This window comes from Anneissia japonica, unplaced genomic scaffold (genome assembly GCF_011630105.1).
Source record: "Anneissia japonica isolate Jap-2015-1 unplaced genomic scaffold, ASM1163010v1 scaffold287981_len1045443_cov154, whole genome shotgun sequence".
NCBI lineage: Eukaryota > Metazoa > Echinodermata > Crinoidea > Comatulida > Comatulidae > Anneissia > Anneissia japonica.
The window spans coordinates 789914-808299 of NW_022695194.1; the positions used below are offsets into that span (position 1 = coordinate 789914).

The 18386-nt window shown below is 33.2% G+C and overlaps 1 protein-coding gene across 2 annotated transcripts in view; it reads left to right on the plus strand.

The window, feature by feature from the left end:
* The window catches only part of LOC117101407 (FERM domain-containing protein 4A-like), an 82940-nt gene extending 68498 nt beyond the window's left edge, over positions 1-14442 (plus strand). The window contains exons 4-6 of one of the 2 annotated variants that reach the window (XM_033241386.1): positions 251-428; positions 10846-10925; positions 14272-14441. In XM_033241386.1, coding sequence (XP_033097277.1) covers positions 251-428; positions 10846-10925; positions 14272-14425 — 412 coding nt within the window. In that variant the 3' untranslated portion in view covers positions 14426-14441. Of the gene's footprint in view, positions 1-250; positions 429-10845; positions 10926-14271 lie in introns of both variants that reach the window. The other variant, XM_033241385.1, reaches the window with a different exon arrangement.
* The last annotated feature ends 3944 nt before the right edge of the window (positions 14443-18386 follow it).

An 18386-nucleotide genomic window follows, 5' to 3' on the forward strand; every position in this document is an offset into this window, starting at 1 on the left:
AGTGAGCCCTCTAGTGTTGTACCAGTTAACTGTTATGTATTTACAAACACAGTAGTAAAGCTTTCTATTGTATGCAGGATCCCTGTAAAGTATTGAATACAATAGATTGCTGATCCAGGCACTGATGCGTCAGACGTGTATTACCATATGAAAGGCCCCACGCCCGAGTGGTGAAACAGAACCTATCAAGGCTATGAATCAGTCCTAGTTACTCAGCTACTGACCCGCAATTTTTAATATTTCATTGTAGTTCTAATCTGATTTGGTTTGATCCCGAACGGAAAGTCACAGACTACAGCATCCCGAAGAAGCCGGAGACTGTTACGTTGTACTTTGGCGTGCGCTGCTACATCGAGAGTATTACGCATCTTCAGGACAGTGGTACCATTGAACTGTTTTACCTTCAGGCGAAGGTTTCTATCTACAAGGTAAGTCTTGTATAACCTACTACTGTAACAGTCTCTGATCTAGCTCCTTAGTGGATAATTTTTCAGATGAGTTGGAATTGTGAATGGCAAGTGTTGTTGTTCATTGGGACTTGCAGTATGCAATTCTTAATTTACTTCCCTCCAATGTATGTGTGTGAGCTTGAATTACATTCATGTGTGGATATTTTACCTATTTGATAACCTTTCTTTATATTAGCAATGTGATCTATGCACCGGTAATTATGAGCATCACTACATAGTATAATGTTGCCGTAATATTCTGTCCATTACGGAAGCTCTTTCTCTCAACTCTTTCGCTAGAAAAATTTCAGAAATCAAATTGATCACATTTTGATTCCAACACTTGTCGTAACATTATTACTGAATCTTATTAAAAATGTTGTCATCTTCATCATTATCATCATCATTATCATCTTTATTTTTAATTCATTATCAACAACAGTTTAATTGTCACTGCTGTCACCTTATAGGCAAGACCTTATTTTATACCTTGTTTAATTGCAAACATACTTTTTTTTTTAAGAATGTTAGAGGAGGGTGGAAAAAATTATCGTCATCTGAATCATAACAGAATAAGATTTTTATACTCATTGTCATTAGCATCATCTTCATCATCTATATTACTATCACTGTTTCCAGTATTGCCATTATTATTATCACTATCTTCTGATTAAGTAATTATCATCATCTGAAATAAAACAGAACAGCATCTTTAACTCATCAATGTCATTAGAGTCATCTTCATCTATATTACCATCAACCGCTTCCAGTATTGCCTTCATAGTAATCACCATCTTCTGATTTAATGTAAGATAATTCTCATCTTTTTTCATCCCCCATCATAATTGTCAATCATCACCATAATCTTCATTATCATCGCTATTCATCAGTATCACTATCATAACAATCACTGCCATGATTTAAGCAGAACTGTCGTCATTTTCATCCACCTCCTCATAATAATAATAATAATAATAATATGTCGTTCTTATACAGCGCTTAATGCCTTTACAAAGCCTCTACCCTGGTCATTGGATCAAACACATTGAACACCAAATTAAATTATTAAATTAAATTATATTATTATTCCATAATATTGCGGCTAGTAATCAGCGCAGTTGTGTTGGAACCTACCAGGTACCCACTTGTACTCCTGGGTGGAGAGAGGCAACCGTAGATAAAGTGCATTGCCCAAGGACACAAGCGATTTGCACAGCCAGAGTTTCGAACCCCTGACCTCAAGGTTGGGAGTCAAAGCGCACCAACTTAATATCCTTCATCTTGTATTCATTATCTCCAATGTTGTCATCATCACCTCACCTTGTTTGCTTTTATATCCTTATCATAATTATCATGATCATCATCTCTATCTTCTGTTCATGATATCCAGTGTTGTCATCAATACTGCCGACGTCATGACGATCATTGATGCCGTCATTGTGATCATCGCCTCACCTTTGTTTGCTTCAGTTTACCGGCCCATGAAGCACAGATGTTGAATATTTACTAAGCTTTTAAAAATGCGAATTATTGAATACTTGCATGAATACCCGACATATAGAATTTCAAATACATATTGCACAGTGTAAATCAGGACCTGTGGTGACCTAAGAACTACTTACTGTGTACAGTAATATGCTAAACGAACATGTACTTAGACTTGCAGTAAGCATTTTACTACAGCATAGTCCTTATGGTAAAGATGTCAATGGTATATTATTACAGTAGTGTACACTCATCATCGTCATGGTAGTCATAATTTTAACTACTTACTATGTAGAGTAAAGCCAAAACAACATGTACTTAGACTTACAGTAAGCATTATACTACAGTATAGCCCTTATGGTAAAAATGTCACCCTCATCATCTTCATGGTAATCATAATTTTAACTACTTACTATGTAGAGTAATGCCAAAACAACCTGTACTTAGACTTACAGTAAGCATTTTACAACAGTATAGCCCTTATGGTAAAAATGTGATTGGTATATTAGCGTACCCTCATCATCGTCATGGTAATCATAATTTTAACTACTTACTATGTAGAGTAAAGCCAAACGAACATGTACTTAGACTTACAGTAAGCATTATACAACAGTATAGCCCTTATGGTAAAGATGTCAATGGTATTAGCGTAACCTCATCATCGTCATTGTCATCATAATTTGAACTTTATCTTTATCAATAGTAATAATCATCATTGTTAATATCAGCAATCATAATTATATCAAACATCATCATCAACAACAATCATAATTGTATAATCATAATAATAATCATCAGTTATCATAATTTTAATTTGATCAATAATTATTAATATCACCGTCATAATATTGTCATTTTCATTATCTTTGCATTATTGCCATCACCATTGTCACCATCATGGCCATCAACAATCATAATCATTGAACAATAACAGTTTAATATCATCATCATCACATTTTTCCTCATTGCCGTACATTCTTCAATATTAAAAACCCATGAGAGATTAATATCAAGCAATGAATTATACAGTAATAGTAATTAATGTAATGATATTGACATTTATAAATAGTCTTCTAACCTAAAGGTATTGCAATAGCAGCTGGAATTGCACATTATTTATTAAATCAAAACATAAATTATTCATATTCATATACAACATATTCATAAACAAGCTGTAGGTGAAAGCGCTTGGCTCGACGGTTGTACCAACCACTGAAGCGTTTAGAAATGAATGTGTACAATATGGTTCATCATATAGTTTTCTATTTATATACTGCATGTGCTGTAATAGGCCTACAGTGGTATGTCACTCCGGCTAAAAATAGTTACTAGTATATTTGGGTTGTCTTTCTTGATGTTGCTCTGTCAATCCTAAGAAGGCTAGATTTTCAATCAGTTTTGGTCCTGCAGCTTTCAGGCTGTTAAATGGGAAATTCTAGATGCAGTTGATGATGTGATATTTTTTTTACATGAATGTGTCTTGAGGTTTTTTAATTCTAATTGTAACAGCAAACTGAATGTTATAGAGAACTTAACCTTGAAAAATGTAATATTATAATATTTTTTATTTATTTATTTCTGTCTTTAATGTAATGGCATCTCCTGTGATAAAGCTCTGAGTATCTATCAGTGGTGGACAGAGGGACATGTCCACCCCCTCCCAACTCACTTTTTGAAGTGGGAGGGGTATCACATTGGTACCAGCTACTCTCGTCTGTCATATATCAATTGACCCCTTCCCCACCCCTCTCCAACTATTTACCATTCTTCTATAGTTAAAACCTACTTTTTAAAGCGAGTTGAAGAAAGGGGGAAGGATAACAACAATTATGAATGACTATCTCATTCAAAAACCTAACATGAGCTAATAAGTAGATAATAAATTTTAAAAAATCAATATTTTCACCCTTGTTTAGATGCAGTAATCATAATAATTCGTAATAGAGTCAATATCAACAATTTATAATAATAATAATAATTAGTTTTTATATAGCGCAAATTTTAGATGCAGTAATCATAATTCGAAATAAAGTCAATATCAACAATTTATAATAATACAATAATAATAATAATAATAATCAGTTTTTATGTAGCGCAAATTACAATTAAGTCTCTAAGCACTTTAGCTTCTTAATAAATTAGTGAGTTTTGAGACGTATCCACTACATTCTTTGGTAGCTGATTCCAAATCTTGGGCACTGCATGTTGAAAGGATCGCTCTCCATATGATTTGGTTGAAACTTAAAAATGATTGAGAAGCAGTTTTGTGCTAGAGCGAAGTTGTCTTGAGGGAATGTATTTATTAATAAAAAGACAATAAAAAAATAACTAAATATTAAGAACTAGAATAAAATTTTAAAACAGAGGTGTCCCGGTCCTTTAGTTTGTTTTTATATCCTTAATTGAGTATTATTACATTGATTGAACCGCCCTGGTATTTGGTAAAATTTCTGAATAGAGGCCTTAACCATTAGTGAAAAACACTAAAAGTTAAGTACAGTCTTTCTGGCTTATTACAGGAACTCTGGTAAGCTATCCTGTAATAATAACACCATAGTAAGTTGATAATCCGCACGATTGTCCTCGCTTTTTTGTTCTCATACTACATGGCTAGCATTTCAATTTTTCCCCTCTAAGGATTTTAAAAGCCTTTGCTTGAAGGATTTATTAGGTTTGGTAGACTGAATGGACAATTGTTGTCTGATTTCCAGCAATTAAATGATTATAACTAAAGATCGGTGAATTGATGGCGCAGACTCATTCATACCCAAATTATCACCATTCATATCAAGTAATTATATGACCTTATTGGGTGTGAAAATCACTCCGAAAACAAATTATTCTTGGGAGTTTTATGTCACAATATACAGTATTGTAGCTTTTCCTGAATTAAGTCATTTTTATAAATTTTGCAAAGAGCTTAAAATGGTAGAATGCAAAACTAGTTAGAATGACTAGTTAAGTAAATATATAATTAATATGATAATACAATAATAATAATAATAATAATAATAAGAATAATAAGAATAATTATAATAATCAGTTAAATTACAATTTAATTTGCAAATTACAATTAAGTCTCTTAAGCACTTTAGCTTCTTAACAAATTGGTGAGTTTTGAGAGTATTTTCAATTGTTCAAGTGATGTGCAATCTACTACATTCTTTGGTAGCTGATTCCAAATCTTGGGCACCGCATGTTGAAAGGATCGCTCTCCATTGGATATGGTTGAAACTTTAAAACGATTGAGAAGCAGTTTTGTGCTAGAGCGAAGTTGTCTTGAGGGAATGTATTTATTAATAAAAAGACAATAAAAAAATATCTAAATATTAAGAACTAGAATAAAATTTTAAAACAGAGGTGTCCTTTAGTTTGTTTTTATATCCTTAATTGAGTATTATTACATTGATTAAACCGCCCTGGTATTTGGTAAAATTACTGAATAGTGAAAAACACTAAACGTTATGTACAGTCTTTTTGGCTTATTACAAGAACTCTGGTAAGCTATCCTGTAATAATAACACCATAGTAAGTTGATAATCCGCACGATTGTCCTCGCTTTTTTGTTCTCATACTACATGGCTAGCATTTCAATTTTTCCCCTCTAAGGATTTTAAAAGCCTTTGCTTGAAGGATTTATTAGGTTTGGTAGACTGAATGGACAATTGTTGTCTGATTTCCAGCAATTAAATGATTATAACTAAAGATCGGTGAATTGATGGCGCAGACTCATTCATACCCAAATTATCACCATTCATATCAAGTAATTATATGACCTTATTGGGTGTGAAAATCACTCCGAAAACAAATTATTCTTGGGAGTTTTATGTCACAATATACAGTATTGTAGCTTTTCCTGAATTAAGTCATTTTTATAAATTTTGCAAAGAGCTTAAAATGGTAGAATGCAAAACTAGTTAGAATGACTAGTTAAGTAAATATATAATTAATATGATGGAATATATAAATATGGAATGATTATAGACTGTGTAATTAAAATGAAGTATGGACATTATTAGAGTGGAAGACAGTAAAAATGTTTGTAAAATATTGTAGAGCAATACATTAACGTTCCTGCTTCTTGCACTGAACAAGCCAGCATCAGGTTTTAATAATGAGACAGATCGCTTTGCTCCTCGAATAACCCTCGCATTAGAGTTAACTGGATAAGGGACAATGTATCCGTTATTATATTGGTATTGGCACTGCACTGCGACTGCCGCAGATCCACAGGGACCCAGCTATAATTTTCAATTTCAAGTATTTGTAATTGGACATAAACGGAAAATAATTTATTTATTTAATGGTATAAGGAAATGAATTAAGATTAAAAGTTTACTTAAAAAGACAATAATTCAAAACGAAATATACAGTATATTTTGCTATTCACTGGTTGCCGTCATGCTTGCATTGAAAATTTGAGAAGACAACGTTGAACAAACTGTGGAAGTGATACTTGATTGATATGAGGAAGACAATAAATTCTTTGTTAATTAATTATTGAATACTGGGAATGAAATAAAAACCAATAATAGTTCTATAGTGCTGTAAAGGGTCTGTGTAATACGATTCATTTGCGCCGTTATTATGTGCTAGGTCCGATTACGAGGCTTTTCTTCGTACTCGAGTTGTGATAGCAACGTCGCGTCATGAAGTAAAACTAGATTCAGGCTGCTACGCAACTTTACACTTTTAAACTCAAGAAGGAATAGATAGAAAATTAAACTTGTCATTGTATGTATAGCCCTCCCACTCTATATTGCAGAGTTTGGTTAGGGCCTAGGTGTATTCAGGTCATTAGGACCTTAGTGGAATATTGTCCCTACCCCATGATGCATAGTTTGGTTAGGTTCCTTTGATTTTGTTTAGAGCAAAATGAATTTCCTCGTTGACGAAATAAAATATATTGCATAGAAATTATGCCCGATATGTTCAGGTTTTGGAAGGGGGAGAGAGAAACATTTCATATGTTTGCCTTGCACATAAAATATCCTTCATTTTTAATGATATTTTAGTTTAAATTCAAGATTTTTATAGTAAAAAAACATCTGTGTTATTGATATTCTATAGGTTAATATTATAAAAAAAAATTCTTAAAAGATTTTAGAGATTGCGAAATTAGATGATTGTGGTAAAATGTTATCGTTGACCCTCTGCGGTGGGTCACTATGCCCATCCTATTTTCTCAGCAGTTTTCCTTGTCAGTTCAATTCAAAAGGTCGTACTGTACACAAAACTCATTTACGTTTGTTGTCGTATTGAATTATCATCACCAGTTAAATAGCCAGCAATTTGCTCAAGTCCATTATCTTATCAAACATTCCTATAGCTTTTTGATACATAATGCATAATAAATTTGTAACCTAGACTTCAGTATTTGTATGCAGTGGCAAACCCAGGATTGAATTTAAAAAAAAAACAGAGAGAACCAGGAGATACTTCTACAGATAGAAGGTCTGATACCGCCTCAGTTGCACCATGGTAAAAAATTTAATGGCTATGTTCCCTCTAGATGGCCAGAAATGGCACTCTCTTACTTCATTTGAAATATAATTTCCCTTTTTTTATCATCCTTTTTTCATATTTTTTTAATTTAGGGGGCCCGGTTTGGCTTTCCCCACCCCTCAATCTGCCAATGGTATGGTCCATAAAATATGTACCTTCGGTTAATAGATTGACTTGTTAATTCTGTCTGTCAGTTGTAAGGTATGTTTGTGTTTGTTGCTAGACATATTGAAGCTATTAGTAGGTTTGTAGTAATGTTTTTGTCTCTGGCATCTGCAGACATAAATCTATTCTCATTCCCATGGCCTTGAACTTCTGTGTTGTATTTTCCATGTGATAGTCAGTTACGAACCTAGAAACTTCATCTTGACATTTTAGTAGTCTAGAAATTAGCAATAAACTTGTGAAATGTGATATATGGCCTATTTTTACAGTTTGTAACAAGTGAATAATTGATTTGAATAAACCATTTTGGAGTCTATGTTAAGTCACATAGTCAATAATATAAGACATTTTGTGGAAAAATTGCCAATTTGTAGCAAAAACTTAAAATTCAATTTATTTTCAGATACTGCACGATATGCGGTGTCATTTATCAAGCATAATTTTTAATAGAATTATCTACCAAAAAGATATGAAATAACTTGTTTACCAGATGCCACAGCTAAGATAGGCACTTGATTAATTATATATTTAACTGTTTAGGAAAATTATGATTTGTAGGACAATTTTTGAGCTTCCATATTTTAAAGGTCACTTACTCCATACTTGCCTGTGTGACAACTTGGCCATTTTTCCATGAAGAGCCTCAAACAGGCTGCTTTATACAAATCAATTATGGAATTGTACCTCTTAACATTCAAAATGTGTATCAATTATGGAATTGTACCTTAGCACTCAGTAATTCAGTTATCATTTGGTTCAATTCTAGCTGCCATCGATATGCATTTTACGATATGATACGATACGATATTCTTTATTGTCATTTGAACAACAGGGTACAAATGAAATTTAGCTCCACCTTAGTTCTACATTACCTGGTAGTTCAACGTCTGAGAGTTTTTTTAATTGACAGTAATGTTTCATAGAAATCCAATGTGACAAGAATTGCTCTGCATTTTGTGTTAATGAATTCTTCACCAGAGTGATGTTTGTAAGAGTATGCAGAGGTCGTTTTGAGTTCGAAACTTTCAGAACGTTACACTGTTATCTTTATCCATTGTTACCACTGCTATCGTCATACCATCATCATCATCATCATCTTCATCATCATCATCTTAAATTTAGTTTCCTTGAGATACAATATCAATGAATTATAATAGAATAAAGTAATGATATTGATATTGACATTTAAATGAAATGTCTTCTTACCTAAAAACAGCTGGACATTACTATATTCATCCTTTGTTACTACTGTTTGCATCGTACTAATACCACATCATCATCATCATCATCTTTATCTCCATCATCATTGCTGCGAAGCAGCCAATTCATATTCTTGACAGCAATTTGACCTCTGAAAGGTCATTGTTTGTCAAAAAACGAGGGCCTAAGACAACTGAAAAGCTGAGTTTCCTTCTTTCGTTCTGCCGTGTAAAATCAATTACTTTAGGCGACGACGCAAAACACTATTGTACACGGTACCAACGCTGTTCTAATATAGACAATGGGTCGTGTCTCATATTATTTGTTATATTTTTATTATTCGTTATTATCACCTGACTCGCATAAATAATTTTGTTCGAAGAACATTTATATGCAGTTGTACTTCGCAGCACTTCACTTGCAATTTGAAATTTCTAGTTTTTATCATTATATTTATTGTCCAACCCAAACAGCCCATTATCCTATTGTCATCGGCTTATCAGCCATCAGTCTGTTGTTATTCTTTCATACATATTGTCATCTGCATCCCGTCATCATCATTAATTTATTGTTATCAATACCAATGCCATTAGCGTCTATTCTTACATCATCATATCTTTTTTTTTGTACTCGCACATTCTTTTGTCCTCTACGTTTCCATCAAAAGTCGAAAAAAAATTTTTGCCAAGATGTAGATCTTAGATGTTAAATGCCAAACATATTAGATGTATTGCAAACAGTCCTACTTCATTCCTATAGATTTGGTGCACACTTTAAAGATTGCAGACCATCTTGACCTGATGTTTCATGACCTAGATTATTTACTTAATTGCTTTTCATTTTTTGTTGGCTGACCTATAAAAAAAAAAAGTCATTTACAGGTCTGTAACCCAGAAAACTGTTGGAATTTTAAAGATTTGTATATTAGTAAAAATTTAGTGGATTTAACTTGTCTTTTTACAAATCTTTTTAAATACACAATTGATTTTCTAATTACTTTTTAATTCATACATTGTGCAGTTAATTTCATTTTTAATAATCTTTTTATTTCCCTCATTCGTTTATCTTTCTCCTACTTACAGCAAAACATGGTTTCCTATTCCCACCTTTATCCTATACATCGAGTGTGCTTTAAATAATAGTATTTAAACAAAATAATTTTACAATATACTATATTATTATATAAAGGGGAGGGGATTAGCATTTCAAAAATTTGAAGAAGAATATTATGGCATGCATTTCGATACTTGGAGTATGTTTTATACTATCTTATCGGAGATTAATCAGTGGACCTTTCGGTTAATATTATTTATGATATTATGATAAATACCGATATTAAATTTAATATGGTTTGTCAGAATTTTTGTTGACCACCGTCAGTAGTTCCAAGTGGTCAGCTCTTCACTTCCCCAGCTTGTAGACTTGTTTATAGACCATTGAGGGTTCCAAGTGGTCAACTGTCCACTCTCAAAGCCTCTAAAGAGACTTGATGAGGGATTCTAAATGGAAGAAATAAAGGAAATTCGGTTGTACATCAAGCGTTCTTAATATTGTAAATGTGATGTTAAATTTATTATACACATTATACCAAGTTGTGAAAGTGCTTGAGGTGTGGATTAGCTCTTAAGCCTTGTTCGCACTGGATTTAAAAAATGGTAAATTTAACCAGGGTAACTTTAACCAAAGTCATGGGTACATTTCACCATTGTTCGCACTTGGATTATTCACGCGGTTAGTTTTACCAAGATTTAACCTTGTGTATAAAAAATATTATTGAGGGCGCTAGTTTGTGACTTCAACTTCCGGTTTTGTTTCGAGCGGTGTCAACATGGAAGAAGTTTTAATTGTGTTGCACGTTCGGATTGGACTTCTTGACCAACGTGGTTAGTTTAACCGAGTAGCTCCTGCTTCCCTAATGGTCACTTAGTGCTTGAGCCACACAGTAGTAAAACAGTACCAGCTACTCTCGTCTGTCCACAATAATAAAATACATTGACGCTATTATGATAATACAAATTTTTTGTATTTTTTTATTTTGCAGGGTGATATAGAAGTTGATAGTGAAACGGCTTTTGAACTTGCTGCTTACATCCTCCAAGAAGCACACGGTGATTTCACAACGTAAGTTAATCAAAATAATAATTTATGAGAGTTGTTATGATTGACATTGTAATACAGTAGCGGTGATTATTTGCTTATATCAATGTCGATTAAATTAAACATATTTATTGCCGTTCAGTTACTAAGTTAGTTAAACTTGCTATTTGTATTATTTTCACCTAGATATGTACAGCCGTTCCAACGTAGAACAACGTAACTGCACAAAAAATAACAGCAGTTGCGTGTTTTTGCATGGGACGACCATGCTATTTTTGGAACTATAATGTACTCCTTAATTATTACAGTATGTTCACAGATTGTTCAGTTGGGGTATACTCAGTTTTTCTAAGACTTAACAGTCCCATATCCGAGTGTAATTTTGGTATATTGAGGAGAGCTTGGGAAATTGAAAGTTTGGAATATTCTTCAGGAAAGAAATGAGAAAATTTTGAAATTGATGTTTTTCAGCATATATCTTGTATTATCATATGAAACCGTGTTCTTCATTGGTCAGATTTCTAACATTCTACGTAATTCAACCAATTATAGTCTCTGTTATTTTTCTATATCATTGCCAGTTGGGGTAAGCTCAGTTGTTAGAATTAAATAGCATTTTGTTAATTATTTGCATCAGTTCACGAGCATTTCAAGGAATTAATGAAATCAGACTAGACGAGTCAGGTGTATGTACATTGTTTTCACTTTATTTATTCTGCTGTATAATGCACTTCATTCATCTCATCCGCTGACTCTTGGATCAATGAATTATATAAACATTTCAACTCGTGGACAATGTTAATGGAACGACTGCGCAGCGGGGGGAAGCTTCGTAAATAAGCAAGAAGGATGCATTTGTAGTACAGTAAGCCTCTTGAAGCGGCGGCCATTGAACAATAAAGGCCTGACTAACTAATTCACCTGTTTGCATATATCCCAGACTGTCAGCAGAGCATTTATTATCAAGAGAACCTAATTGAATACATTACCTATTAGGCTTTTTCCCACCAAAGTTAATGAGGGTGATTCAATAGGCAAAGCTAATCATTTAGAACCCTCAGTGATAAGCCAACCAGGTTGCTTTAGGAGGCCTGAGGAATGAGCTGATCTTTTAATGATACTATGATGTCCTTATATAGTACCCTATAAATAAATGACTTTAATAATAATAATAATAACAACATTAGCTGGATTTATATAGTGCTTTGCACCGAAGCCTCAAAGCGCTCGAGGTGTGGACTAGCTTGTACAATAACCAATAACTTTCTTCTCTCCTAATGGCCTTTTCGTGTATGAGCTACCCAGTAAACTGGTGCCATCTACTCTCATCTGTCCAGGGGCTGTGTGGACTAGTACACCGGTGTAACCCCCCCCCCCCTCATCTTAAAAGATGTACTGGGTTCTTTAAAGTGCACTTGAACCAATTGTGTACCGTACACTGGGCCTATGGTTTGTAGTCCTTATCCGAGAAGACTTTTTCCACCTTTAGAACCATAGGCTAGCATGCCTTTTGAAACAGCGCCGATATAACGGCTGTAGGTTGCGGCGTCCCTACATTCACAACTCATCCATTCGACTTCCCATGCAAGTATAGTGAATATAACGTCCAACTTAAAGTATACTGGAAAGTTTTAAATAGTAGTCTGCTATAGTAACACTACAGTATGTAAAGCTTGCAAGCTACAGCAATTGTAATCACTTTTTGTTAATCTTTGCCTTCTTTAGTTACAACCTTTCTATAATTTCAGTTTTGGTAATTTTTTTGGTTTGTGTTATGTTATGTACCAAATTATGACTATGAAATTTTAAATAAATTAAATGAATGCAATTTAATTTTTTTTTTTTTGGACCTAATAATGTATGTTCAGTTTCATGTGAAATAGAATTGTTATGATCTGATATTGTCCCAACTGATCGTTCACATTTTCTCACATATTGCTACTAGATGTCTAACGACAGTATAGATAGTACATAGTCCCGTTTGTTTGCATACAGTATTCCTGAATAAATAATTGTCATATCCTCTCTTGTAAAACATAAATTGCCCGATGGAACCATATGGGTATGCATTGTACATACTGGGTTCGTAAGTTAAGGTCATTCTAAAGTCAACATTCGACAAAGACTCGTCAAGTGTAAATTAGCATAATATAAAGCTAAATCCTCTAAATTGATTGAATATTCTGTAGTAATGTGTCCTTGACTAGCATATACCACATAAAGAATGTGCGCCTTTCTCAGGACGATGAGTTTTTAGCACTTCGTTGACTTTCAGACATAGTTTTTCTGATTTATTTGTTTAGTTTCTAAAAAAAACCAATGAATAAAAACACCAAAAAAAAAAATCAGGTACTGTTATTACCATGCACATACTTGGATTTATCTTGGAGCCTCAGTGGATTTACGACGAAAATTATTAGGAAAGATCTTGTTGCAACAGTTAATGTTATCAATTTAAAGAAACATGTTCTTGTGCATTTTTGACGCAAGATGTATTTCCCTACGGTGCTATCAACATCAGTTCATGTTCACTCTGTTCTCCTTAAAACAAAACCAAAATTTATGGTGGTCTGTTTGTTAGGTACTAAATGAAAGGGCGTCATGTATTATGGAATTTAAACATTAGGTCTTTTAAGTTGGTTTTATTAAGTAATTTATAGAACAGTTGGCATAGTACCCTTTGGCAAAGCATTTTATTTCATTGTTTCTCCACCCAGGAACCTGGTAGGATACGGTACATGAATATTCTATGTACAGTATTTAGCATTTGATATGAGTAGACAGAGAGTAAAAGTCGTATCACAACCTTTTCTATCAGTTGGTTAGCCATTTCGATTTTCAGTGAGCACTTCTTGTCTACGAGACCTCTCTTAGAGCACTTCTTGTCTACGAGACCTCTCTTAAATTTCATGTGACTTTTTAAAAGAGTATGTGATATTTCATGAGAGTTATTAGTAAAAAGGGCAAATCTACGAAGCATAGATAAGTTGCAGTATGAAGATAGCTTGTTATATGCTTTGAATGTTTTGCCTATTTGCAATCAGAAAAATGATAGATAAATATTAATTTTATAATACCTTACTTTCTCAGAAGCCCAATTCTACATGTACCAGCCTTTCCTCTGTCTCTTATACACATCTAGATGTGTATAAGAGACAGATAAATGACTTTAATAATAATAATAATAACAACATTAGCTGGATTTATATAGTGCTTTGCACCGAAGCCTCAAAGCGCTCGAGGTGTGGACTAGCTTGTACAATAACCAATAACTTTCTTCTCTCCTAATGGCCTTTTCGTGTATGAGCTACCCAGTAAACATGCTTTGAACATTATATTAACAGTACATCATATTTTATATTTCTTTCAGTGACATAAAAGCACAAACTCAGCTGAAGAAGCTACCAGTCTTACCAACAAAAGCACTGCAGGAGCATCCATCCCTGAGCTACTGTGAAAAAAGAGTTTTGTTTTATTACAGAAGGTTAGAAGGCCTAAGTCGTGGACAAGCTATTGTTTGGTGAGTCAATCAAAACTCAATATGATTTTTTTTAATTGCGATTTAAACAATACAGAAGTTTATTTGGAATACTTTTTTGAAATTTTATCTAGTCATATATCATCAAAATGACGTGTCTAATACATTGGCGGTGAAAATATTAGGGGCGAGTGAACTCATCGACAGCACTTTGATAGCACTTTTTATTGACTCTGCCAAGTGCGAGTTATCTCGTCCGCTTTTTGCATTGGTTGATATATGTTCAAAAGGCGCCCCTACTTGTGCCGCTTGAGTGTACTACCGGCAACATGAGACAACATACATACATCATTTGTACGTTATCATCTAGGTGTATCTTCGCCGAACTACCAGTTGTTGAGTCTCTACAATGTGTAACAAGAAGTTATAAACGCTGGAATGTTACCCCGATTTTGATGAGTATGCTTGCTCGTCCCTAGCGCCCTCAGGAACACTCAACGTGTTAACATAGCTCATTTCATGAGATCTCCCAAAAGTTTCTTCTACCAACTATAGACCCCTGTATACAATAAATTTTCATTTTCCGAAGTTACTATTAAAAGTGCCTGCTTGGTACAGGAAATTCCGGAAGGGATCTCTGAATTGGCATTATACATAGCTTAATCGTGTGTTGAGTAATGATGCAACAGAGTTACAGTTACGACAATGAATTGCAATATAAAGATTTTGTAACAGCCAATTATGCATTAGTCTTCATGGATATTACCTGGTATTAAAAATTTTTATTACCTTTAAAAAAAAAATATCCTGGTACAACTTTAAGCAACTAAGTAAATGAAGGACATAGAACAGTATTGTGACATTGAACAAAAATAAAAGTACAGATAAAACTTATTAAAATTTAATTGCAGTTACATTTTTTAGGCAACAATATAGAAGATGAACTTTGCAATGCTAGGGTCAGTGACCTTTCAGAGGTTTTTGCAAAGTACAGTAAATCGAATATCTCTTTAGGATACGTGTGCTGAGAATGTGTGAGTACGTGAGTAGTCAATATGCACTGCATATTTATAATTAGAATCGCTGCTACTAACAAAATGCAGTAATGATCGATTATACTAAATTATATGTAAAATTTTTGATTGAATTCAGTTCCATCTTTAAAAGAATTTTCACAGAATAATTTGAAAAAACAGGTCACCAGTATTTCATTATGCCAAGATATTTTCACAAGAAAGAGTAATTTTTGAAAACTATTAAAACACACTTGATTGATGATGATAATCGTCGTAATGATAATTTACTTTTAGATAAAATTATGTCATTTTACTCGTTACTTAAATGGTGAACTCAAAATGTTTGAAATGTTGCGGAATGTTTTCAGTTTATATAGGCCATATATCGATGGTTTTAATTAAAATTAGTCGAACTAGAATTTTGAAAAAAAAATTAACTATCAATATGAAAACGGACACTTCTGACAAATTGGTTTTTAATTTGTGAGATAAATTGAAGCTCCGATGGTATCAGGTTATATAATAGTTGACCTTATTTTCCATACTCTGAATGGAAGTTTGAAATTTGAGACACGCTTATACAATTTATTGTTATCGATAGTTACATAATTGTTATGGAATGTTTGCTAAAGATTTTGTTGGAGATAAGTATTGTTTATGATGAACTATTTATTAATTTTTTATTTTTTCTTTGCATTTCCGTCATTTATATTTTCACTGTCTTGCAAAGAGAGTATAGTGCCTCTTAAAAACGGTGTTATTCAATTAAGAGGTTATTCTAAAAATAATGAATTAATGTATTAAGTTAGAAACCTATACAATTTTCTAAATTCCAGTCATTTTCAATTCAATTAGTAGTTCGTGTATAATCTTATATTTTCTTAATCTCATAGATTGCAGTGTGCCATTTTTTTTTTTAATTTCTTTTTTCATCTTCCTGGTTGTTGGTGTAGTAATTGCTGCTCAGGTATAGGGATGATGGTATAAATGAATAAAAGTGGGTTATCCCCACATGAAGAGAAAAAAAAAGGAATGATGGTAGATAGATTTGGGTTAGTCTGGTTGACGTATACATTAAAAACACTGGTAGAACTTTATAGGCTAACTAAATTGTTTATTACACAAGCTTATGCAAGTAGTCTATGCTGATGTTAGATCTTGTGTCCAACATCACCCCTTCCCCTCCCCCTCCATCCCCCGGCATTGATAGTGGTGTTTGGTTATTCTGCATTGTAATGTAATATAGGTGGATTTATATAGCGCTTTATACCGAAACTCTCAAACCGGTCGATGTGTGGACTAGCTCATACAGTGACTTCCTTATAAGGCCAAAAAAAAATTGTTTGTTTGCCCTCCTCCACCCACTTTTTGCCAGATGCCCTACGAATTAGTCTAAAGTTGTCTGATATAAAATATTGCAATTCTAATCCTCTGTGGGTTATTTTTATTCCATATCTGAAATATATCCTGTATGGGATACAAATAAATTACAATTTTAGATTAATAGTTCTTACAGTTTGTCTACAACCCAATTACATAAACGAGAAATTTATCGCCAAAACTAAGCCAATTTTACAATTAGTTTCTACATTACACATGCAGTGTACATGTTCAATATAGCATAAGCTGTTACTGGACATAATTTATTCTATTTTATTTAAATTTTCATTTTGAAGTAGAGCCGAGATCCATGACCCATCATTTCCTACATGTTGTAGTTTACTCGTTTATAAGCTACATTTCCATTTCTAGACATCTGTCGTCATTAATGGAATTTCAGCAGCTAATGAGTTTGACTTGAAATGCACAAGTTTAAGATTGAATCCAAGGAGAAGAATGTTGCTAATTATAAAGAATATGCCTCGTAAATTCAACAATTTATTTTAAAAATTGAATCTGTACAGTAACTGTCTGTTTTACATGCCATCATGTTGTTAAGACAAACACCGGAGACAAAAAAATATTTCTTTAATTGACTGTTTTCTTTGGTTCTAGAAACCGAACTCCTCAAATAGAGCTGTTTTTTTGTGTTCAAAAAATGTTTCTGAAACAGAATTTCACTTAAATTCTTTGCCATGATACGTATTTTGTGTTTTTTGTCAATGGAGAATTAATTATCTATGCATCTTTTTGAATAAAATCAATACACAAACTGGGAGAATTTTTATGGCTTTAGTATGGCCCATATTGTATTTTTAAACCACAATATTAGGGATTAGCAATGAAAATATCTTTATTTGGATAGGCAAATTATTAATTACAAATGCCCTCCAAGACCCCCGCTGGCACCACCATTGCTTATAGTATGGTTGAACATGGAATAAATTAAACATTTATAAGCATACTTATATGGAAGGTCTTGTAGCACTATAGATAAAGAACAAATATTTAGGTGAGTTTTTTTTATACTGTCAAAATGGAAACATAGAAACGTAATGATGTAGCTCGTACCTTAGGGAGTTCAGCGGAAATGAAAGCCCTGTGAGATGTAGAACTGGCCAGGTTAGCCTATATGGCATTTTTAGTATGAATGTACAAGAAGATAAATGAAAACAACGATCAGACTGATAAACACAAATGACAGTTTTGCTGGTGAAAGCACAACCCAGGAAATATTGATACTAAAAATGTCTCTACTGTGATGAAGTCTTTAAACAGAGGAATTATTTTACTTACTAAGGAGTCTTTCACAATTATCAACATTTTCACAAGTGTACAAAGTGTACGCTAGATGGAGAAGGTAGACAAGTTTGTGCACTTCTACGTATGCATTAAAAATTTTGATTCAAAATAACATGTAATATTTGTTTGCAACCACATACAATACATTAGTGGAGTTCACATACAACATGGAGAATACTTTTTGTAAAATCAAAATTTCATACGCTTCTAGAAAGGAGGAAGGGTGTACCGAAAAACAGTAGTGTTTGTACACTTATGAAAATGTTGATGAATGACCCCTGAACTCCAGTAAAAAAAAACAAAAAAACG